General features: G+C 40.3%; 3 protein-coding genes across 3 annotated transcripts; all 3 read left to right on the top strand.

Moving 5' to 3' along the window:
• Positions 1–1,590: 1,590 nt before the first annotated feature.
• On the top strand, positions 1,591–3,000 carry LOC115747584 (threonine--tRNA ligase, chloroplastic/mitochondrial 2-like). Its single transcript, XM_030683791.1, has 4 exons — positions 1,591–1,869; positions 1,970–2,093; positions 2,463–2,599; positions 2,740–3,000. Exons 1-4 carry the CDS (start codon positions 1,591–1,593, stop codon positions 2,998–3,000), a joined length of 801 nt encoding a protein of 266 aa, XP_030539651.1.
• A 1,566-nt stretch (positions 3,001–4,566) lies between these two features.
• LOC115747585 (exopolygalacturonase-like) lies at positions 4,567–6,402 on the top strand. The gene is made up of 4 exons (XM_030683792.2): positions 4,567–4,740; positions 4,832–5,146; positions 5,326–5,841; positions 5,941–6,402. The coding sequence occupies exons 1-4, from the start codon at positions 4,615–4,617 to the stop codon at positions 6,193–6,195; spliced, it is 1,212 nt and encodes a 403-aa protein (XP_030539652.2). The 5' UTR covers positions 4,567–4,614; the 3' UTR covers positions 6,196–6,402.
• Positions 6,403–14,583: 8,181 nt separating this feature from the next.
• LOC115747587 (F-box protein At3g07870-like) lies at positions 14,584–19,556 on the top strand. Its single transcript, XM_030683795.2, has 3 exons — positions 14,584–14,666; positions 18,732–19,407; positions 19,536–19,556. The coding sequence occupies exons 1-3, from the start codon at positions 14,584–14,586 to the stop codon at positions 19,554–19,556; spliced, it is 780 nt and encodes a 259-aa protein (XP_030539655.2).
• The last annotated feature ends 990 nt before the right edge of the window (positions 19,557–20,546 follow it).

Below are 20,546 nucleotides of genomic sequence, written 5' to 3'. Positions count from 1 at the left end.
TCTTCTCTTCATCACCTTCCCTTCATTATCTTCCCTTCTTCATCTTCTCTTCATCACCTTCCCTTCATCATCTTCTCTTCATCACCTTCCCTTCATTATCTTCTCTTGGTATTTGCGGTGCAGGTCCCCCGAAGTTTCAAGTATTTGCAATACGATCCCCGAAGTTTTAAGTATTTGCAATATAGTCCCTGAAGTTTCAAATCTTCTCGGTGTATTTTTCCATCCCATGCCTAGTCTAGACGCATGCTAAATTAAGTGTTCTGCTTGCCCAATTATATGCCAATGCAATGTACGCTAAAAATAAATATGTGAGATGATTTTTATTTAGAACTAAAATTAGTTCTAATTTTTATGCAAAAAATAGATTAGTCAAAATTTAGGCGTCAACATTATCTATTATATAAAAACGGATGTTTTTGAGATGCGTGGCTTATGTGTGCTAGTTAATGAATGTTATACAGGTTAGGGAACCCTATTAGACTATACCCTATTAGGCGTGCCTACCAATTGTTTTGCATGCACTTGTGTTCTGTATGGCTGCTGTTTGTTTTTAATATATCTAGCTTCCGCATGGGCCCTTTATTATTCATAATAACAAATTAAAACAGAGCTTGTAAGCAGGGTAATGCCCTAGGACCGGAGCTCTAACAAGGTTCCAATCGTTTCAGTAGATCCCTTCATAAAAGGACTACTCCCAAAACACTTCATGAACATGTTGAAAGGATGAACGTTATTAGACATCATTAATGAAATTGTATTATGATTCCATTAAAATTATTCACTTGACACTCCGAGCCCATTTATGTGTTTACGATATATCCTTAATCGATTTATTATGGAAATAGATGAACGTTTAACAGTAAAGTCTTTAAGAAACACATTATAGTTAGACTGTTGCTACACATCTCATTTATGAATCATTCAGTTCTTTTAAAGGATCATTTGTTGACACCAAAAAATGACAAACTTAGGTAATTATGCATTTAGTGGGATGCTTTCAATCTGGTCAATAGTAAAGCTATAGTTTATCTTTTTCCTACAATAAGAGATGGCAGATTCTGAAAAATTTAAAATAATCTCAGATTGAATCGCGGCGTCCATCTAGTTTGTACAAGATTAGACTTGATGATTCTGTGGATGGCTGATTCGATTGTGCCTTCCTTTTCATGACCAACTGTGAGTAGTGGGTGGATGCAGCGCGTGCTCGTGAAGACTATGGCTGTTCAAAAAGCTCTCTCCAGATGCAAAAGTGGCAATTGGGCCATGGATAGACAATGGATTTTACTATGATTTTGATATGGAGCCATTGACAGATAAAGATTTTAAGAGTGTTAAGAAGCAAATGGTGAGCGAAAAACGCTCAATCAATGCTGGTGTCTTGTCATTTTGCCTTGTTCATTTTCAAGAACAGATTTCACTAATTGAATAGTTGTTCAGAGTTTATTCATTAATGCATGCTTTCTGGGCACGAATTTACTTCTTATGTAATCCTTAGGACTCTATCATTGGGAAACGTTACCCCTTGCAAGAGAAGAAGTTTCCACAGATGAAGCTCAAAGAAGAATTATGGTGATGAATGAACCCTAGAAAATGGAGATACTGGCAAGCATCAGCGAAGAACCGATTACCATCTATCATGTTGGTAAGCATAGTTATTTCTTCAGGGAAACATTTATCGGAAAGCTGCCGAACTGGAGTCTGTTGCTGGTGCTTTACTGGAGGGGAGATGAAAACAGACCAATGCTGCAGAGGATCTATGGCACTGCCTGGGAGAACGAGGAACGGTTGAAAGCATATGTTCACTTTAAAGAGGAGGCAACGCCGGGATCACAGGCGCAGTTGCCAAGATCTCAATCTCTTTTCCATACAGTAAATCGTTCTACAGGGTACCATGATAGTTTCTAAGTAGTCATCTTATCTCAAGTATCTTGCTAGAACTTTTGATTTATCAGTATTTTATCATCTGCAGATTGACTGTAATCTTTCCCGGCGGTTTTACATTACCTATGTTGACTCAAATTTAGAGAAGAAGCGGCCTATCATGATTCACATGGCAGTGCTTGGATTGCTGATGTGGTTCTTTGTGAAGGGATGTATCGCAAACCGATTCAGAATGATTGCACAAATAATAGAAGAAGAATAGACGACGCACCGTTTACCCAGGTTCATCCCAGAATAGGACTACGTCGTACAAAGAGATTTTACTATGATTTTTGGTTTACAGCCGCACAACTCGTTACAATGATCAGCCAAAAACGAGCAAATATATATATGCCCTAAACCGGCCAAAAAACTTAATTTATCTGAAATCCCTTTAATCCCTCAACAAATGGGCTAACTTAAATAAAAGCCTAAACCTGTTGAGGTTTTGGGGGCACTGCCCCCGAACCCCCGCATCCCGTGCACAGGGGTCACATGCCGTCGAATCATACTTCGGTTTCCCTAAGCTCATGTGGGCGTAGGCAGTGTGAGAAATAAGGGTTCTCGAAGTATTCGCCAACTCCAATACTTTGGGGTCCTTATAGAGCACTCCGCAGGACATTTTCCATTATGGCTTTCTCCAATACGAGCTCGAATTTTGCCAGTTACCAACAACCAGGTGAGAACCCAGCTTTTAAGAACTTTCTTGGTCATGATCTGTTGGGCATGCCTAGCCTTTAGAAGGTGGTTCAACACCGCCGTGTCTATTTTCTTTGGTTCAATCGCCCTAAAAAACTGAGTTGATCGCATTTAATGCAGTTCGAGTTCTGCTACGAGGTGATGCGAAAATTGAAAGAGAATGGCGTTAGAGCTGAAGTTTGTCATGGTGAGCGCTTGCTAAAACTTATCAGAAATGCCGAGAAGCAGAAGATACTATTGATGGCGGTTGTGGGCCCCAAGGAAGTCGAAACCGGAACCGTGACGGTCAGATCTAGATTTGGCGGGGAGCTCGGGAGTATAACCATTGGTGACTTTATAGACAGAATCACAAAGGCCAGAGAAAACATAGCCTTATTCTGAAAAAGAAGTCGGCGGCACGCCTTGTTTATTTTGCAAAGGCGATTACAATCTGTAGGAAAAGAAAATCGGGGGAGCAAGAAACTGCGATAAGGACAACAATTTGAGCACTGGAGGGTTGTTGGAACAAATGTTGCTGTACATGTATTTATTATAGTTATCTGTACATGTTCCACTCATAAAAAACGGTATAGATAATCTTCCCATGCTTCTAAGGAACAATGCTACTTATGTTTGACCCCGAGTAGAGGTGATCAATGCCGGCACGGCCGCGTAGCCCACCCAGGCTGAAGAGGTAAATGGGCGGTTTCCGGCAAGGCCTTACACGGGAAAGACTATCTTTGGTGTTGGCCCGCCTCGGAACTTCTTATATGAATTTTATGATATTGGGAGACTTGGGCAACACAATAAGCCCGACCTTCGGGTCCGTCCAAACCTGCCCAACGATACAACCTCCGACCCTGTTGTTCTGCAAGATTGGAGAAATATTGCCATGGATGGATTAGAAGCCAAGAAAAAGGAAGTGACAATGTTTAAAAGCTGCTTATAATCCATGTTCTATGATTGTTCATTTTGATTATCCACCACTCAGTTTATTCCTTATTTGCCAGCACTAGCTCATTCCTTAAGATAAAATATTGGGTTTGCAGTTCCTGCGGGAAACAGTCGTTAATTAGTTCTACTGGGATTGCTCAATTTGCATTTCTGGAATCTGGATGTGCTCTTCACGAACCTCGAATCCAGCGATATCTGGCTATTATAATTGCCTCACAGTACCATGTATTATTTGCGTAAAGAACTAGTTATTAGTCGGGCAATGTTGCTCAAACTCAAACCATATTCGCTTTACTGATTCAAACCAGAAGAATCTAGTCAGGTAAAGCTATTGAAAGTTAGGCAACAGTTCTGGAAAATTAGAGAGGATGGTAAAAAATTTTATAAGACCATAGCCAACTGCTCTAAAAACTTAAGCTAATAGAAGAAGGCGTGGTTTAATATTTATATATTCCAACACTCCCCCTCACGCTTAGTCTGGTCTTTTTGCCTAGTACTAAGCGTGGAAATATTCATTTGGGGAGGCAAATAGGGGCCTGGAAAGATTTGAACTCGGGACCACCTGCTCTGATACCAAGTAAGATTTGATGGGACCACAGCCAACTGCTCTAAAAGCTTAAGCTTATAGAAGAAGGCGTGGTTTAATATTTATATATTCCAACAGATGGTTTGATTCATGTGTCTTCCACAATTCACTTATAAGGATAACAAGTCTGAGAGTTTATCCCTCTGTTTTGTGGCCCTCGCACGTCTCTTTGTCATCCATGTGCATAACTACTCTTGTGCTTGGCCTCATTTAGTTCAGATCGTTCTTCAACATCCATAATGCGATGGTGGGGGAGAAGTTGGCTAATAATAGCATCCAAGGTGAGCCACAAGAATAGAACCTTTAATTTGCTTCTCAATGGAAACGCTAATTATAGTTCAGACCTCATGTCGTTCTGAGCTTCCGCACTTGATTATAAAAGGGGCGTTAGTCCAAGATGTGAATATCACATCATTCTCAGTGACGGATTTACGAGGAGAAACGAAGCCGAGAAAAGGAAATAACAGTGTATAGACATGGACAAAAGATCGGTTTTACCTGCTGCAATTGCACTTCTGTTTTTTGCTTCCACAGCAACATCCCAAATTTATGATGTCACGAAATATGGCGCGAGTGGTGGCGGTAGTTCGGATATCAGCCAGGTATGGGAACATCTCCTAGGCAATCGTTCACGTCAGTCCTATGGATGTTGTGTGAATTGTGTCTGATGTTGTTTTTCTACTAAAAAAAAAGGCTCTTGTTAGCGCATGGAAAGAGGCCTGCGCGTCGACAAATGCTAGCAAAGTCAAGATCACGGTGCCGGCAGGGACATATGTGTTAAGGGAAGTGGTCTTAGGAGGTCCATGCAAGGCCGCGATTGAGGTCCAGGTTGATGGCACACTCAAGGCCCCTGCAGATCCTGCCCAAATGAAGACCGATGGGTGGGTCACGTTCCAGAACGTTGACCAGTTCACATTGTCAGGTCACGGAACTTTCGATGGTCAAGGGAAAACGGCGTGGACAAAGAATATCTGCAGCAAAACAAAGGAATGCGCGAACCTTCCTATAGTAAGCTCTTTTTCCGATCCTCATTTTACCTTGTCAACCGCGGGATTGTTGCACTTTAAATTGAAAGATTTAAAGAGTGGTATATCGTTTTTCACAGCCACATAATCTGTTAAGTCTTTACCTTGCAATTCTTGTCATAGGGTGATACTAATTCTATCTACTGTGTTTGATATGAATAGAACATAAGGTTCAACTTTGTCACCAATGCCATAGTCCAGGACATAACTTCCCTTGACAGCAAACAGTTCCATGTGAATGTTTTGGGCTGCAAAAATTTCACGTTCCAACATGTTACCATCACTGCACCCGGAGATAGTCCCAACACGGACGGAATCCACATTGGTCGTTCAACTGGGGTCAATATAATCAACACTGGCATCAAGACCGGGGGCGATTGCATTTCCATCGGTGATGGCAGCGAGCAAATACACATCAATGGAGTAACTTGCGGGCCTGGTCATGGCATTAGTGTAGGGAGTCTTGGAAGATACCCAGGTGAACAGCCTGTGTCTGGTATTTTTGTAAAAAACAGCACAATTACCGGCGCGATGAACGGTGTTAGGATCAAAACATGGCCTGCTTCTCCTGCCGGAACCGCTACGGACATGCATTTCGAGGATATTACATTGGACAATGTCGGGAACCCGATCCTCATAGATCGGAAGTACTGCCCATGGAATCAGTGCACGGCACAGGTAACCGAAAGTACATTCTCATAGGATACTTGCTATATGATCTCGGTGTGTTTGACCTGAGGTTCTGTTTTCGATCGATTGTTCCATGCGATTTTTCAGGTTCCGTCCCTGATAAAGATAAGCAATATCAGCTTCAGAAGAATCCAGGGAACTTCTTCAACACAGGTAGCAGTTAAGCTTGATTGTAGCCCCCGCTACCCGTGCGACAAAGTGGAGATCAGCGACATCGATATCGCATACCATGGTGCTGAGGGTCCCGCTACATCCTTGTGTACCAATGTCAAGCCCGTTATCTCTGGCAAGCAGAACCCAGCAATCTGCGCCAATGTGACGGGAAGCTCTCAAACTCAGTAAACAAAATGCTTGTGACATGATGATCGGATACATAGTCGATGGAGATTCAGACCATCTCCTATCTATTCCTGTTGGCTTCTCAATCTAGCCAATATGAGAATTACCAGTTAGAGTAAGATTATTGCTTGTAGAAATAAGAGAATCGCCTGTTGTGAGACGATGGTTTAATAAATGAAGATATTCCATTAATTTCGGCTGCTAAGTCGTTATTGTCTGTTTAAGGCATCAATTGTTCAGGTTTACTAATAGATAGGATAAGAGGTTCAGGTTTCTCCTTGAACTCTTTATGCTTCACGTGCATGGAATAGACATTGGAAGGAGACCCAGTAGAGCACATACATCGTGAGCCTTTCTCTGAGAACAGTTGGTTTTGATGCATGTTTTCGCTGCGAGATGGAACCCTGGAGAGCACGTCGAAGAAAACCTGAACCCAACTGTAAGATCGATTTGATCCTCGAGAATTTCTTTGTTCTTAAACTGTCACCCAGATACATTCAGGACGTTTGCTGCATCTTTAGATTTTTGTGGCACGCGCGAGGTGATTTAAATATGCTTAAACGTTGTAACATAACCCATCTCACTTCGACATTGTTCAAGAAGGAAGCGTTAAGTTCTTTCAAGTTTCACCAGACAGCAAGAAATTGGGCAAACCTGAAGCACTTGCTCATCGCATAAAGACCAGACAAGTCAAAGGAAAGACAAGCTATACGAGCTAACCCTCTCTCGGACACAGATTCAGGAGGGGCATAACATATGCAAGCAAGTTCCTGCATATTGGACCTGGAACGGAAGCAACCCGGACATAAGTTTAAGTTTTTGTCAATTTTAAGAAAGTAGATTGGATGATATCATCAGTTTCCCATATGTTTTCGTATTGCCAAAGTATATAGCTAAATCTAATACACCAAACACGAATAGAAATTGAATGTGATACATCGAATTAGCATTGGACGAACAAATCTCCCTCCACACATAATTCACAAAAAGTCAATTTGTCTTTTACGAGTGTATAAAGAAATAAATCCATAAAGGAATAATAATAGCTAGCCCTTTGCTAATCAGCGTCAATGAAATTAGGGATGTTCGGTTTTCAATCTGGTCCGACCCCACCATGGAACCGGAAATCGGACTTAATGGTCTTGCGACTTGATCGACCAGTCGGGTCCGATCCGTTTTCCGGGCAGTTCAATCATTGGACTAAATTTTTGCGGTTTCTCGGTAGATTTTTCTTGTTAACGGCATGAAAGTCACTAGACTGTTTCTCATTAATTGTATCGTGTTGTCACTAAACATGAAAGTCATACTAAGCATTCTAAGCATCTTAGGCTTAGGTTTATGTTTAGGAAATTAAAAAAAAAAAAAAAAGACCGTTCGGACCAACCATAACCAGTTCCAATTTGTTGGACCGGAAACCAGACCGCAGCCCTCGCCAACCGGACCCAAGTGGCCGGTCCAATCCGGTGTGGTTCCCGATTCAGTCGATCCATTATGCTCAACCCCAAGTGAAAATAGAAAAATTTATGGAATCTGTTGACATCCACAAAAAGTCTATATTGACCCTCCCAAGGAATTTTATTAGGATATGCTTCTAAAGGCATGTACTTAAACTAATGAAGTGAATGGAGGCAAAGAATTTTAAGGAAGTACACGTTTTATAAAGCATGACCAATCCAATCGATGTTAAAATGGAGAATCTAGAAGGTAATGAACTATGACATGGACTTCAAGCTAAGTGCGTGCTAGTCCCCATCAAGACTCAACTTGGCTCAATCATGCCACTTCCTTGATAACGCATGTCATTTTCAATTGGTGGAAAAGGTAAAGGAGTAGTGAAGAAAGAAGAAGAAGGAGAAGAATAAATTGCAAAGCATTTTCCAAGTCTTCATCTTTACGCAATAGATAAGTATTCTTTGTTTTCCTTCTTGGCTAAGAATCGTCTATCTTGGGTTTCCTTTGGGGATGGCAAGAGTGCTCAATTTCTTCTGCCTAATTATAGCTTAAAAATGAAATTTGAATAATTTTTTATGGCCTTATATTACATGTGGTGACTTTTCCACACCATTTTTTTTTATAAAACAAATCGTTTGTCGTATATTCGGATGACGATTATAGGTGGGGGATGAATCGACATTGAGATTAATGAAACGAATAATTAATGCCTTCAAAACAGAAATATCCATAAGCTAATAGACTCGATTAATTATCGAAGTGGTAAGCTTACTCATTTATCTCGCTTCATTGTTCATGTTCGTGCGGTCACTCATATCCACCTACCAATTTATCTTTTTTCCGAAATAAAAGTTCCGCATTTGAGTACTTTTTTCTTGGAGCAAGAATGCAAGATTTTGTATAATTAGAAGGAAAAAAAAAAAAAGAAGTAAACAAACATTCAAAATAAGATAAGCATGCCTTTTGCCTACCAAAATAAATTGTGAGTGTGAAGCGATGGCTCGCAAATAACTTATTGGTGGCTACAGGTTCATCCTCGAATGGACAAAAGCCATCCACATGTAAAAGCAGCAGCACATCCAAACTTTTGATCATTTGTCAATCAAATCGTAGGAGTCTTTCTTGTGCTGTTATCATGAATTCCCAGAAAACAAAAGTGCATGTTCTCATTGAGCCGTGTGTTATTCACAATTCAGAGTACAATCAAGTACCAGGTTCAAAGTCATCATCACTTGATAAAAGATGTGCTTTAATTTAAGTGGATTATTTTGAGACCTTTTCTTAATACATGTATGTATGTATGTATGTATATCTGTGCGTTGCACCGGTTTCTCTTCTTAATATCTAAACATGAAAATAAATTTCACATTTAAATAACATAAAATTGATTGTAATAAAATGCATTCGGCTATGACAAATAATTGTAATGTGTTTTTAAATTACGTTCAATCATTTTCCGATTCTCACATTCGTTTTGTTGAATTATTTTTTCTTGTTTGGAGAGGCATTGTAGTCATAAGTTATTCGATCAGTACCAAATCTCATATGCAAACAAGTTTTGATGATAACATTAAAAAAAGGGATTTCTTGCTGAATTTTCCTTGTTGTAAAGTCCGGTTGCTGTCTTAGTAATTGCAAGTAAAATATCATTACATGGTTTTTTTTTTTTTTTAACTTTGTTCAGTTATCGAACCAAAAGAATTATAGTTACTCAAAGAGTTTTAAGTCTAAACTCATAGGTTCAGTTGTCATATTGCACTTTCCTTTTTGAATTTTGCTTAGCTGACCGTCCCCAAAGTCAGACGGTGGGCACAGTCAGCTTATGACCACAAAAGAGATTTGTGGAGTTTCAGTGTTATCACTTCCCATTCTTTTTTTTTTTTACTTTTATGTATTTTTATTGTAGGCTAAAATTAGAAGACAAAACTATAACAAAGTGATTGTGCGGCCCGGTATAATCTCAAACGTAGACCCATATACCATCACCACGTGTTTTGAATAAAAAACTCATTAATTGAAAGAAAAACACATAAAAGTAAAAAGAAAAAATGGGGAAAATTTCTTTTGTGGTCATAAGCTGACCGTCCTCGTCGTCTGGCTTTAAGGACGGTCAACTTAGCAAAGTCCCTTTTTTTTTTTTTTGTGTATCTCTACAATTGGAAAAGACTAAATTCAAGAAATTAAAGAATTCAAGTTGTGCTTTCAAGAACAACAATCACCAAAAGGTCAAAAAAAAAAATTGTGAGTTTGCATAAGTATCAAAATAACAATTACACTTCACAAACACGATGTCTCATTTAGTTCTTCTATGTTTTGATCAAATGACAGTGTAGGATACTAATACAGATCAATTGTTCTTTCGGGTAATGAAATAAGTTCATCACCTAGAGCTTTTTAGAATTCGATTTCTGTATAACTTACTTAGATATGAAAATTTGTTCCGTCAACTTAAAGTGTTAGCCCATAGACATTTTAATATAAGATACCCGTATTCATTTGTGTCCGTATATACACATCAATTTATTACCAAAACAGAGATATGCTAGAATAAGCGATTTGTTAAAGTGGCCTTGAAAAGTGAAATATTGGGTAAAGCTCATGTCGAGCGGATTAAGGGTGTGAATGATAACTATTTTATTTCTTTGTTTTTCTATTATTATTTTTTTTTTCACAGAAACAGGTTTGGAGCATAATTTCGTTTGGTAAAAAAATTTCATTTTTCTATTTTCGAGACAAATTTTTAGCCTAGAAATAGGTTCGAAATAAAAAAGAGAAGTATAAATATTTTATTTTTCTATTTCTGAAACTGAATAAGAATTCTTCTTATCGCTCACTCCTCTTTCGCGTGCGGTCTCCCTCTCTCTCGCGTGCCCATTCATCGGCCGCCTCTTGCGGGTCACCGTCCGCCGGCCACTGGTCTCCGATCCACCGGCCTCCGTTCGGCGGTGGCCGACCAAGGCTTGACGGTCGGCAACCGTAGAATGTTGTTATGTTACGAAATTCTGTTCCGGGTATAAAAATTTCATGTTGTTATCGAACACATTTCTCTACTAAAAAACTCGTCTAAGGAATAGAAATAGAAAAATCTATTTCTCATCAGAAACATCTTTCGAAAACAGAATGATCATGACTCGGCGTCCTAAATATCTCAATATATTTCTCATCAGAAACATCTTTCGAAAACAGAATGATCATGACTCGGCGTCCTAAATATCTCAATATATTTCTCATCGGAAACATCTTTCGAAAACAGAATGATCATGACTCGGCGTCCTAAATATCTCAATATATTTCTCATCGGAAACATCTTTCGAAAACAGAATGATCATGACTCAGCGTCCTAAATATCTCGATATGTATTCGAACAGCGACAATTGCACACGTGGCAGTCCCTCCCACCGCTTCTCCCAATGATTTTCCCCCACTAAGGGCAAATCAATCCGAAAATCTAAAGCGGTTGACTCGTTCCTCACTGATTAGGGACATGAAGCCACGCCATTTCCTCTCCTTCTCCCCCTCCTTTTACCCTTGGTTTTCATTCGAACACTTCACCAAATTCCATTAGCCTCCTCGTAATGATTGCCCCCTCAGCCTTTTCCCATACGTATCTCTTGCGCACGAATATTCATAATGACAAATTCGCAAAAAAAAAAAATAATAAATAAAATCGTGATTGGCGAGAAACGAATTCGAGGCTTCATGCTTTTTATGATGTATTATTCAACGCATTTTATCAATGATACGTGTGTCGTCGAATACGATGAATTTCACCAAATCCGACATGGAGTTCATCGAGAATCAATATGAACTTAACAGTGGGATAAACTCTACAGTTGAATGATAAGGTAGGTTCAATTTGTACGGAAAAAAAAATGAATAATACCAAATAGAAAGCTGCTAGTTTGATAGACCGACAAGATCATCAATTATTTCTGACTACACGATCTCTCAATCAATAAGTGCTTTATGCAAGACACGTGGAAACGGTACATGGATATAAGGTTGAAATTGTACTATCTCTGACAAGATTGTCGGATGAGCATTTTACTACCAAATACTCATTCTGAATTCAATCGCCTAAGTATAGGAGGGCAAGAAAAGAAAAAACAAAGGATAGAGAGAGAAAAGAAAGAAAGAAAGAGGAGTTCAAACGACTTTAAACGTTGTGCAAATCACATGCCCTTGTCCCCACTAGCTCCACTACTGCTGCTAATGATGGCAATAAAAGATTTTTTCACCACCCCCTCCCTAAAAACCAGAAACGACAAAAGGAAAGTATTCTTAGGCTCCGTTCATTTCATAAAAAATATTTTTTCCAATTTTTAATGTTTGGGGGCGGAAAATGACCGGTCAACGGAAAATATTTTTTGGTCAACAAAAAAAACCTTCTAAAATTAAGGAAAATGATTTTCTCATTTTGAGAAGAGGAAAACATTTTCCACACTTTTCATTCATTCTCTCTTTCAACGATTTTTTCTTTTTAATTATTTTTTTTCTTTCTTTTCGTTTTTATTTATTTTTTCAAAATTTGAAAAAAAAATTTCAGATGAAATTTATTTTTTAATTAATTTATTTTTTTTCCTTTTTTTGTCTTTTTGTCTTTATTTTTTTTAGTATTCCTTCTTCGCCGATCGCCGGCCACGGCCACGGCCGGTGGCCGGCCAGTGAGGCTCGGGCGTTGCCGACCTCGAGCGAGGTCCGGCCAAAGGTCACCAGCTTTGAGCAAAACAAATTATTAAATGAAGTACATGGAGGAAAATTAAATCCAATTTCCTATCTCAAACAACAGCAGATATTTTCTTAATCTTTTTCATATTTCAACCAAACACCGGAAAATATAGTCATTTTCTTGGAAATTGACTTCTGGGGAAATATTTTCCAAAAATGACTCATTTTCCGCGAAACAAATGGAGCTTTAGAAATTTATTTCTATGCCCTTATTAACCAAAAAAATAGTTTTCATAAATAACTTAATAAGGAGCAATAAAACTTAAGGGCCGCGCTAAGAGAACGGCGCCGTTACTTCCTACAAGTAATGGTACAATTTGGGCCGTGCATTTTGCTTCGTGAATTGTAGACCGCAAATCATGCATACCACACTTCGCCTTGTGAGGGGCGATGTACGGTGCAGACAGTACCGTCACTCTTTCAAGAACGACTGAATGGTCTCCTTCCTATTTCCCAAAACTTAATTTATGCAACGTTTGATCTCGATTCGAAAGAGAGATCGCGAGAGCGAGAGAAATTAACTTCACTGTTATTGGAAAACTCTATACCCAATATTATGGCTCAGGCCATTAATAAAGTTGAATGTTTACACTTCCTTTTTTTTTTTTCGTTAGAGCCACTTGCCCAAGGACATATATAAAAACCAAAAGGAACGAGATGAAGAAGAAGAAACCACTGACCCTGATCGTAAACATAAAGGAAACAAGAACCTTGTTTTTCATCTTTGGACTTGATTCTGGATTGTAGACCAACTAAAACCAGACAGAACAGACGACAGATGCCTAACATCTTATCAATTAAGGTAAAGACAAGCGAACTTAAACCAACGAAAACAAGATTCCGGAAAAAAGAATATGCGCATTCTCTGCGAGGCTATTCAAAACCTGGAAAGCACTCGAACATGATCAGTCCGGCAAAAATAAAAGGAGAAAAGAGTTTGAACACCACTCATATCTAAGATTAACATGCCCCATTACATCTATGACTCTGCCAAATCCATGCACACTCTCCATGTCTGATTACTTTACAGTCCATGCATGCGCAAGAAAGAAAAATGGGATCAAAAGGCAAAAACTCTCTCTCTCTTTCTCTCTGTGTCGCCAGCTGATGCAGATCTACATCAAGATTGCGTACCGCATGCTGTCGTTGACGATGAGGTGATTCATCTCCGATATCTGCACGAACTCATGCCCGGAAGCCCACACCCCATCAGCACCGTTCACGCGAGGATGGGACAGGCAAGAGAGTATCGCGAATGGTGCGCGCATGACACCGTACATGATCGACAGGCCATTCCACCCGTGCCGCGGCCCCCGCCTGTCCAGTTCCTGCACGAAGACAGCCCCGTTCCGGCCGCCTCCAGACATGCCTTCGTCGGCAACCCTAGAGCTCTTCCTCGTGTTCTGGAGGTTCCTCCTTATGACTGAGAACATGTGCCACATCTCTCGTGGGGTTAAGAGAGCTCGATTCTGGTTGCTTAGAACACGGTGAACTGAAATGATCGTGGAAGAAGCCGAGTGTATTGTGGGTTTTTGGTAATGTTTGGTGGTGGTTCTTGATAGTGCTTGTGCTTATCAGAAAGCTAAGGTTATGGGTGCTTTTTAAGGGCATTCACCACTCGTGCTTTTCCCAACTTTTTTTTTTGCTGGGGTCTATCAATATGATTATTATTTTTGTGGGAGCGTATCCACCCAACATGCCAACAAATAGAGTTGTCAATATGGGTCATTGACCCACTTTTTAACCCATTTTTATACACTTGAGTGATATATGGGTTCACTAAATTTAAAAAATGGATCAAATATGAGTCTAAGAATATAAAGCTTATTCAAATATGGGTTTTAGCTCAACCTAGCGTTGGCCGGTTCGACGGAACCGCCGGTTCCGGTTCAGGAACCGGCGGTTCCGGTTCCAAAAAAAGGTGGAACCGCCGGTTCCGGTTCCGGTTCGGAACCGCCGGTTCCAAAGCCCAATTGCTCTTTTTATCAAACCTACTACTTTTTTTTTTTTTTTAACCGGGTTGGAACCGTGGGCCGGTCAACGGGCCGGTTTCGGGCCCACGGGTCCATTTGGCATCCTCCTCAACCCATTTTCGATCCATTTTTTACCCATGTGCTATAGCTTTCCAAGCCCCCCACCACCATAGCCACCGCTCACCAGCCGCCACCCCGCCACAACCCACCAACTACCGCCACCGGCCGCTCCGAGTTAATGGACAGTTGTGAGTCCTCTTTCTTGAAGGAGCCTGGCTCCGACGACAAAGACCATCGCCCCAACCACCCGCGCCGCACCAGGTGCATCGCCTTTGCCAACAACCACCACTAACCCCAACCCTCCAACGGCACCACCATCCCACCGCCGCGGCCGCATCCGGGGGCGGACCGGGCTCGACGAGGTTCTTCTCCGAGTTCCCCCTGGCCGACCCGAGGGCCACCACCAACAACTTCAGCTCCAATTTCATCGTGTCTAAGAGCGGCGAGAAGGCCCCTAACGTCGTTTACAAGGGCCACCTCCATAACCGTAACAACCCCGGCTGGATCGCTTCAATAAGTTCACCAACCTGGCTTAGCCCGATCCGAAATAGTTCGTTGTACTTACCCTTCTTGCCACCGGCGGTTTTCTCTACCCTTCTCTTTTTTTTTTTTTTGGGGGGGGGTTTGATTTGTTTTGAGGTGCCGTGGTGTATGCTATTTACGGATGATATTACGCTTATTGATGAGACTAGAGCTAGGATTGGCGCTAAATTAGAATTATGGAGAAGCACGCTGGAGTCGAAAGGATTTACGTTCAGTCGAAGTAAGATCGAATGCATGAAGTGTGAGTCCGACACGATAAGAGGAGGAGATCTAGAATCCGTGAATATGCTCGGACAGAAAGTATCCAAGAAAGATGCTTTTAGATATCTAGGATCAATATTGCAAAAAGGGGGAGAGATTGATGAGGATGTAAGTCATAAAATCAGAGCAAGTTGGATGAAATGGCACAGTTCATCGGGGTTTTTGTGTAATCGCAAAATCTCTCTTAGGCTGAAAAGAAAATTTTATAGAACAGCAATAAGGCCTGTAATGCTATACGGAGCTGAATGTTGGCCAGCACAGAGGCAACATGAGCATAAAATGGAAGTAGCAGAAATGAGGATGTTAAGGTGGATGTGTAGTCATACAAGGATGGATAAGACATTTTCCATTCAGCACATCGATCGGTTAAGTGGCGGACGAGCGGGCGGGCAAGTGGCGGTGGCAGCAAGGTGAGCAACCGGCGGGCGGGCGGGCGGGCGGTCGGGGGCCGGTGGCCAGCGGTGGCGAGCTGGTGGGCGGCGGTGGCGGCGATGGGCGCTAGGGAGGCTGTGGCGAGTGGGCAAGGGTGGCGACAAAGAAGGGCAAGAGGTGTGAATATGGGTTGGGTCGGGTATGGGTAATTAAATTTTCATTGTATGAATATGGGTCTAAACGGATTAAATGGGTCAATATAGGTCGGACCATATTCGACCCGATCCGACCCATCCATTTGATACATCTACCGGCAAAGCTGGCTAATTATGCGTTAGACCCTTCTAGTATCTATGTGCATGTTGTGAGTCACCAAAACAAGAGAAACATTGTGGGGGGTATTATTAGACTTTTGCCCTAGGTCCATCACCATGTATGAAGTGAGAAAAATACACGCACGAACAGTGCTCGACATTAGCTCTTTGAGATTCGTCTGATCATTTTGTTGGGGGTAAGCAAATGTCTCAACTCAAGAGAATCAGCACATATGCCTTTAAAGAAGTTCTCTAAAGAGCTAATGTTCGGGTGGAAGTCCGTTCGCAACGTTATGATCTGAACTTTTAGGCATTGATCATCTTTCCTTTATCCAAATGGGATTGCTTCTTACAAAAGTAGTATATATTCTCAGCCAGTGGACTGAAGATAGCGGGAGAGGGATTGTTGGCAGTAAATTGACTTCGGGAGAGATCCTCATTATCAAAGCTACGAGTCCTTTTAGTTACCCCTTTGTTAACTTGGTCGTAATTCTTTAGGGTTTTGAACTACTGGTCCTTTCGACCAACGAAAAAAAAAAAAAAGCTAGTGGTCATTGACGATTCTTTTGGCCGGGCAGTCCAAAAGTTTTGTTGCCTTTTAGGGAGTATAGGGATGCGATAATGATGGACTAATCAGCAGGACTTGGACTAACGTTTAACCCGTCGTTACCCACCCAAGAATCTTCACCTAATCGGCGGAAGTTGTCCAAAAAACCCTAAACCTATTACACTTTTGTTAATTCAATTCTAAATCTTTTGATTTTGTTTTATTAAATCCTAAACATTTTCACATTTTGTCAATTGAGTCTATTCGGCCATTTTTGGCCAGAAATCGATGACGTGGATGTGGCCGTTGATGCGGCCGTGCTATATAGCATGATCGGCGTTGAAATAGACAATTTTTACTAATATTTTTCAGCTTTTTAATTTTGTATTCTTTTTTTTTCTTTTCTTATGTTTCTTTTCTTTTCTTTTCTTTTCTTTTTTATTTTTGTTTATTCTTTTTTTTTCCTTTTTCCCTACGCTGGTTAAGCGAGGGCAGCCCTTGACAATCAAAATCAGCTGGATGAACTCAATTAAAAAAACGTAAAAAGGTTTAGGACTTAATTGGAAAATTAAAATGTTTAGAATTACTGCATACCTTAAAGCACAATTTTCAAAACTAAAAAAAAAATCATTATTATGAACTTGGATTTTTCAATCCTCTCTTCTTCTTCTTCTTCTTCTTTATTTTTTATTATTATTTTTTTTTGGGGGGTTTGGTGCGTGCGGGGTGGGGGTGGGTGGGTTGGGTCCACTGTATCAATAAGAACTTGGTTCATTTGTCTACATTATCTTCCCATTTCAGGTAAATTAAGTACTTAAAAAGAATGCACCATAGTCGATAGTGCACCACAAAGGGCACATGATTACAAGCTCTAAGCCACAGATTCTTTTACTTATATCATATCTCGGGATGATGCGTCTTTGCAACAGTCACCATTATTGATTTGAACCGAGTTTGGAAGTCAAACCTAATACTTGATTAAAAGAGAAAGTCAGAGTCTGATTGAATGCGTGGATTAACAAATGTGGTGTTAATCTAAATTGGGAAATACGCGGGAAGGGCGTGCAGGTCCACCATTGTTGCTCAGTGCCTCTGCAACTGGTACCGACCTTGCTTTTTGTATTGGATGAGACGCGTAAAGCAGGTCTTGTGCGGAACATCCAGGGATATGGTTCGCCCGATAAGCAAGTTCGTCTTCCTCGTCGGCACCTCGGTTCAGTTTAGAGCCACTTTATGGAGAGCGAATCTGTGTGATTCGACTGGTTATGGTATAACGAACATTATAATACTTAGTGAAATTTTGGTTTTTTTTTTTGGTAAGTTAGTGAAATTTTGTTGAGTACTCAACGAGCCAAAAAAAAAAAAAAAAACCAGGGATTAAATGGTATCTTGCACTGACAGCGCATCGTGCCGTGCCGTGCTGATGGATAGACGCCATCATTTTGTCGTCCCAACACACGCGGAAACATATTTTTCGTGGAGATTCACGGTGAGATTTCATTTATAACATCTTGGTAATTGCTTAATCAGGGAGATTCACCATGAGATTTAGTTTTATTCAGGATGTTCTCGGCACGATGAGGAGAAGTTTAAAAGCCAATCTCATATTTTAGTTTAGTTGAAAAATAAACGAATCCCATCTCGTTTAATTGCAAGGATATTATCTCGAGGGGAGTCTCAGGATTACCTTCATACTTTTGACTAGGTAGGTAGGGAAGGGACGAAGGGAAGGCCAAATGGCCGACCTTTCTGCTTTCTTAGGTCACCGTCACATGAATGAAAGTTGGACCCATGCCTTGTCAAATTTGAACGTAACCAAGAAAGAACGTATATAAAATTAGTCCTGCCCAGATGATTTTGATGGCGAATTTCTCTTCTTCTCTTTTCACCAACGATTCTACTATTTCGTTCTAAAAAAGCTAAATTTTCTTTTCCGTGTTGGTAGATTTTTAGTGGATTTGTAATCGTTAAAAATTACTGGTAAACAGAATTACCTTATTATACTTGGTTTCTCGATAATATTTGGTTACTTACCAGCGAAATTACCTATTTTTTCCACTGTTTGCAAATTAACAACTTTTGTTATTTAATGCCGACTTTTTTTTTTCCTTACCAAAACCATAAATTGAGAGACCCTGTATGAATTTGCAAATATTTATGGGGTGACTTACCAAAATTTATTCCGATTACATTACCAGTTTTAGATTAGCAAGTTACCAACTCTCTTTTGAATTACTTACTAACTTTTATTTGACTTTTTTATGAGCATTTTAAATTTACCAACATTAGCCGTCCTCGAAATCATCCTCCTCACCCTCATTCCTCATCATCAATCCAATCAGAACCGGACTCCGGTTCGCAAAGCAAGAATGGACGAAGCGATCACCCGAGAAGAGACCACTCACCCTCTCCGTCACAATCACATGGCGTCACCATCGACACTCTCCCTCGCGAGATCGTCATCCACATCCTCTCGAGACTCCCCGCGCCGTCTCTGTTCCGAGCACAGTTCGTCTGCCGGTCGTGGCGAGTCCTGGTGCAAGACCCGCTCCTCCTCCAGCTCCACCGACCTGGCGCGGCGTCCTCCCACGACCCCACCGTCATCTTCCACTCCGACCACCCCCTCCGGAGCCAGCTCTACTTCGTTGACGACATCTCCGAAGGCGACGGAAGGCATCGCCTGGTGAGGAAATTCCACCCTCCCTACAGCATCGTCACGCCGGAGTTCGACGTCGTCGGGTCGAGCGAGGGGTTGCTCTGCTTGGCGAATGCTATGTACAGCGACGACGTCTACGTGTACAATCCTCTCGCGGGGGAATACAGGGAGCTTCTGGACTTGGAGGCTCGCCAGAGGAGCAAAGAGATGGTGTTGGGGTTCGGTTTCGACGAGACCGAGAAGGATTACAAGGCGATCAAGATCGTGCATAGGATCACGGATCGCTTCCTCCCCCCCGCGGCGGCCAGTGTATACCTTTTTTTCTTTTTAATTTTTTTAAAATTTTAAAGAAATATAAAAAATTTAATAAAAAAATATCAAATATAGAAAAAGACAGAAATTCCCTTGAAATCATGCCCTTTTTTGAAATTTTATAGCCACTTCAGGCTCATATTTAAGTAACGTTTACTTCGGACTCTTGTTTGAAAAAATGAAGGCACTTCAGGCCCTTATTTGAAACAATGTTTACTTTGAGCCCTTATTTGAAAAAATGAGAAGATTTTGAACCCTTTTTTAAAATTTTCTCAATTACAAATAGCATAATTTTAGAGGGTAAAATAACCAATTGAATAATTTAAATTTTGGGTCCATCTATAGTGAGGTTTTTTTCCCCTCTCATTAGTGTTCGACATGCGACTTTAAGGCTGTACATGTCAACCATTCTATTCCTGAAAACTGATTATGATTAAAATAACTTTTTTTTTATTTTGTTCCTAGATGAGTTTTAGAGAATGAAAATGCATATGATAACTGTTCAAAATTTATGTTCCTGGATTAGAACGCATTTAATAACCGCATAAAATTTCTGTTTCGAAAAACTGTTTCTCTTCCTAATTTTTTTCATTTAAGTCAAATAACTATGTAGTTACTTTGTAAAATTTCATCCTAAATTGAAGACTAATTTCAAATGCACACTAAAATAATTTAAAATACATTATTTTTTAGCGTGTCATAAATGAAACACAAATTTTAATACATGACGTTTGAAGTTCGATTGAAGCATGGACAATTCCCATATTGAGAACTCATTTTTTTTTAAATGTTGTATTGTCCAAAATACATACAAACATAGCAGCCGAATAACCAAATTATCCAGTGATAAAAAAAGTTATCCTCCTTGATACGAAGTACAAGTCCTTCACTATGATTTTGCAGCTTCTGTCCTAAATTCAAGAGGGTGTTTGGCTCCAGCTTTATGTGCAAATTGTCATATTTTGTGACGCACGGCTACAAGTATATATATTATCATCCGTATGTTGGATGCCCTCATCTTCCGAGATATTTTTTTGCAGAAAAGTAAAATCTATGAAATCTAGAAAATTATAAATAAGGTCAAACTAGTCTAATCTAAGATTTTTTCTATTTTTAGGGATTTTCTAAATTTTTTA

The sequence above is a fragment of the Rhodamnia argentea genome, chromosome 10, assembly GCF_020921035.1.
Source record: "Rhodamnia argentea isolate NSW1041297 chromosome 10, ASM2092103v1, whole genome shotgun sequence".
Taxonomy (NCBI): domain Eukaryota; kingdom Viridiplantae; phylum Streptophyta; class Magnoliopsida; order Myrtales; family Myrtaceae; genus Rhodamnia; species Rhodamnia argentea.
The sequence above is the reverse complement of the archived record's forward strand: the minus strand, read 5'-3'. Positions and strand labels throughout refer to the sequence as shown.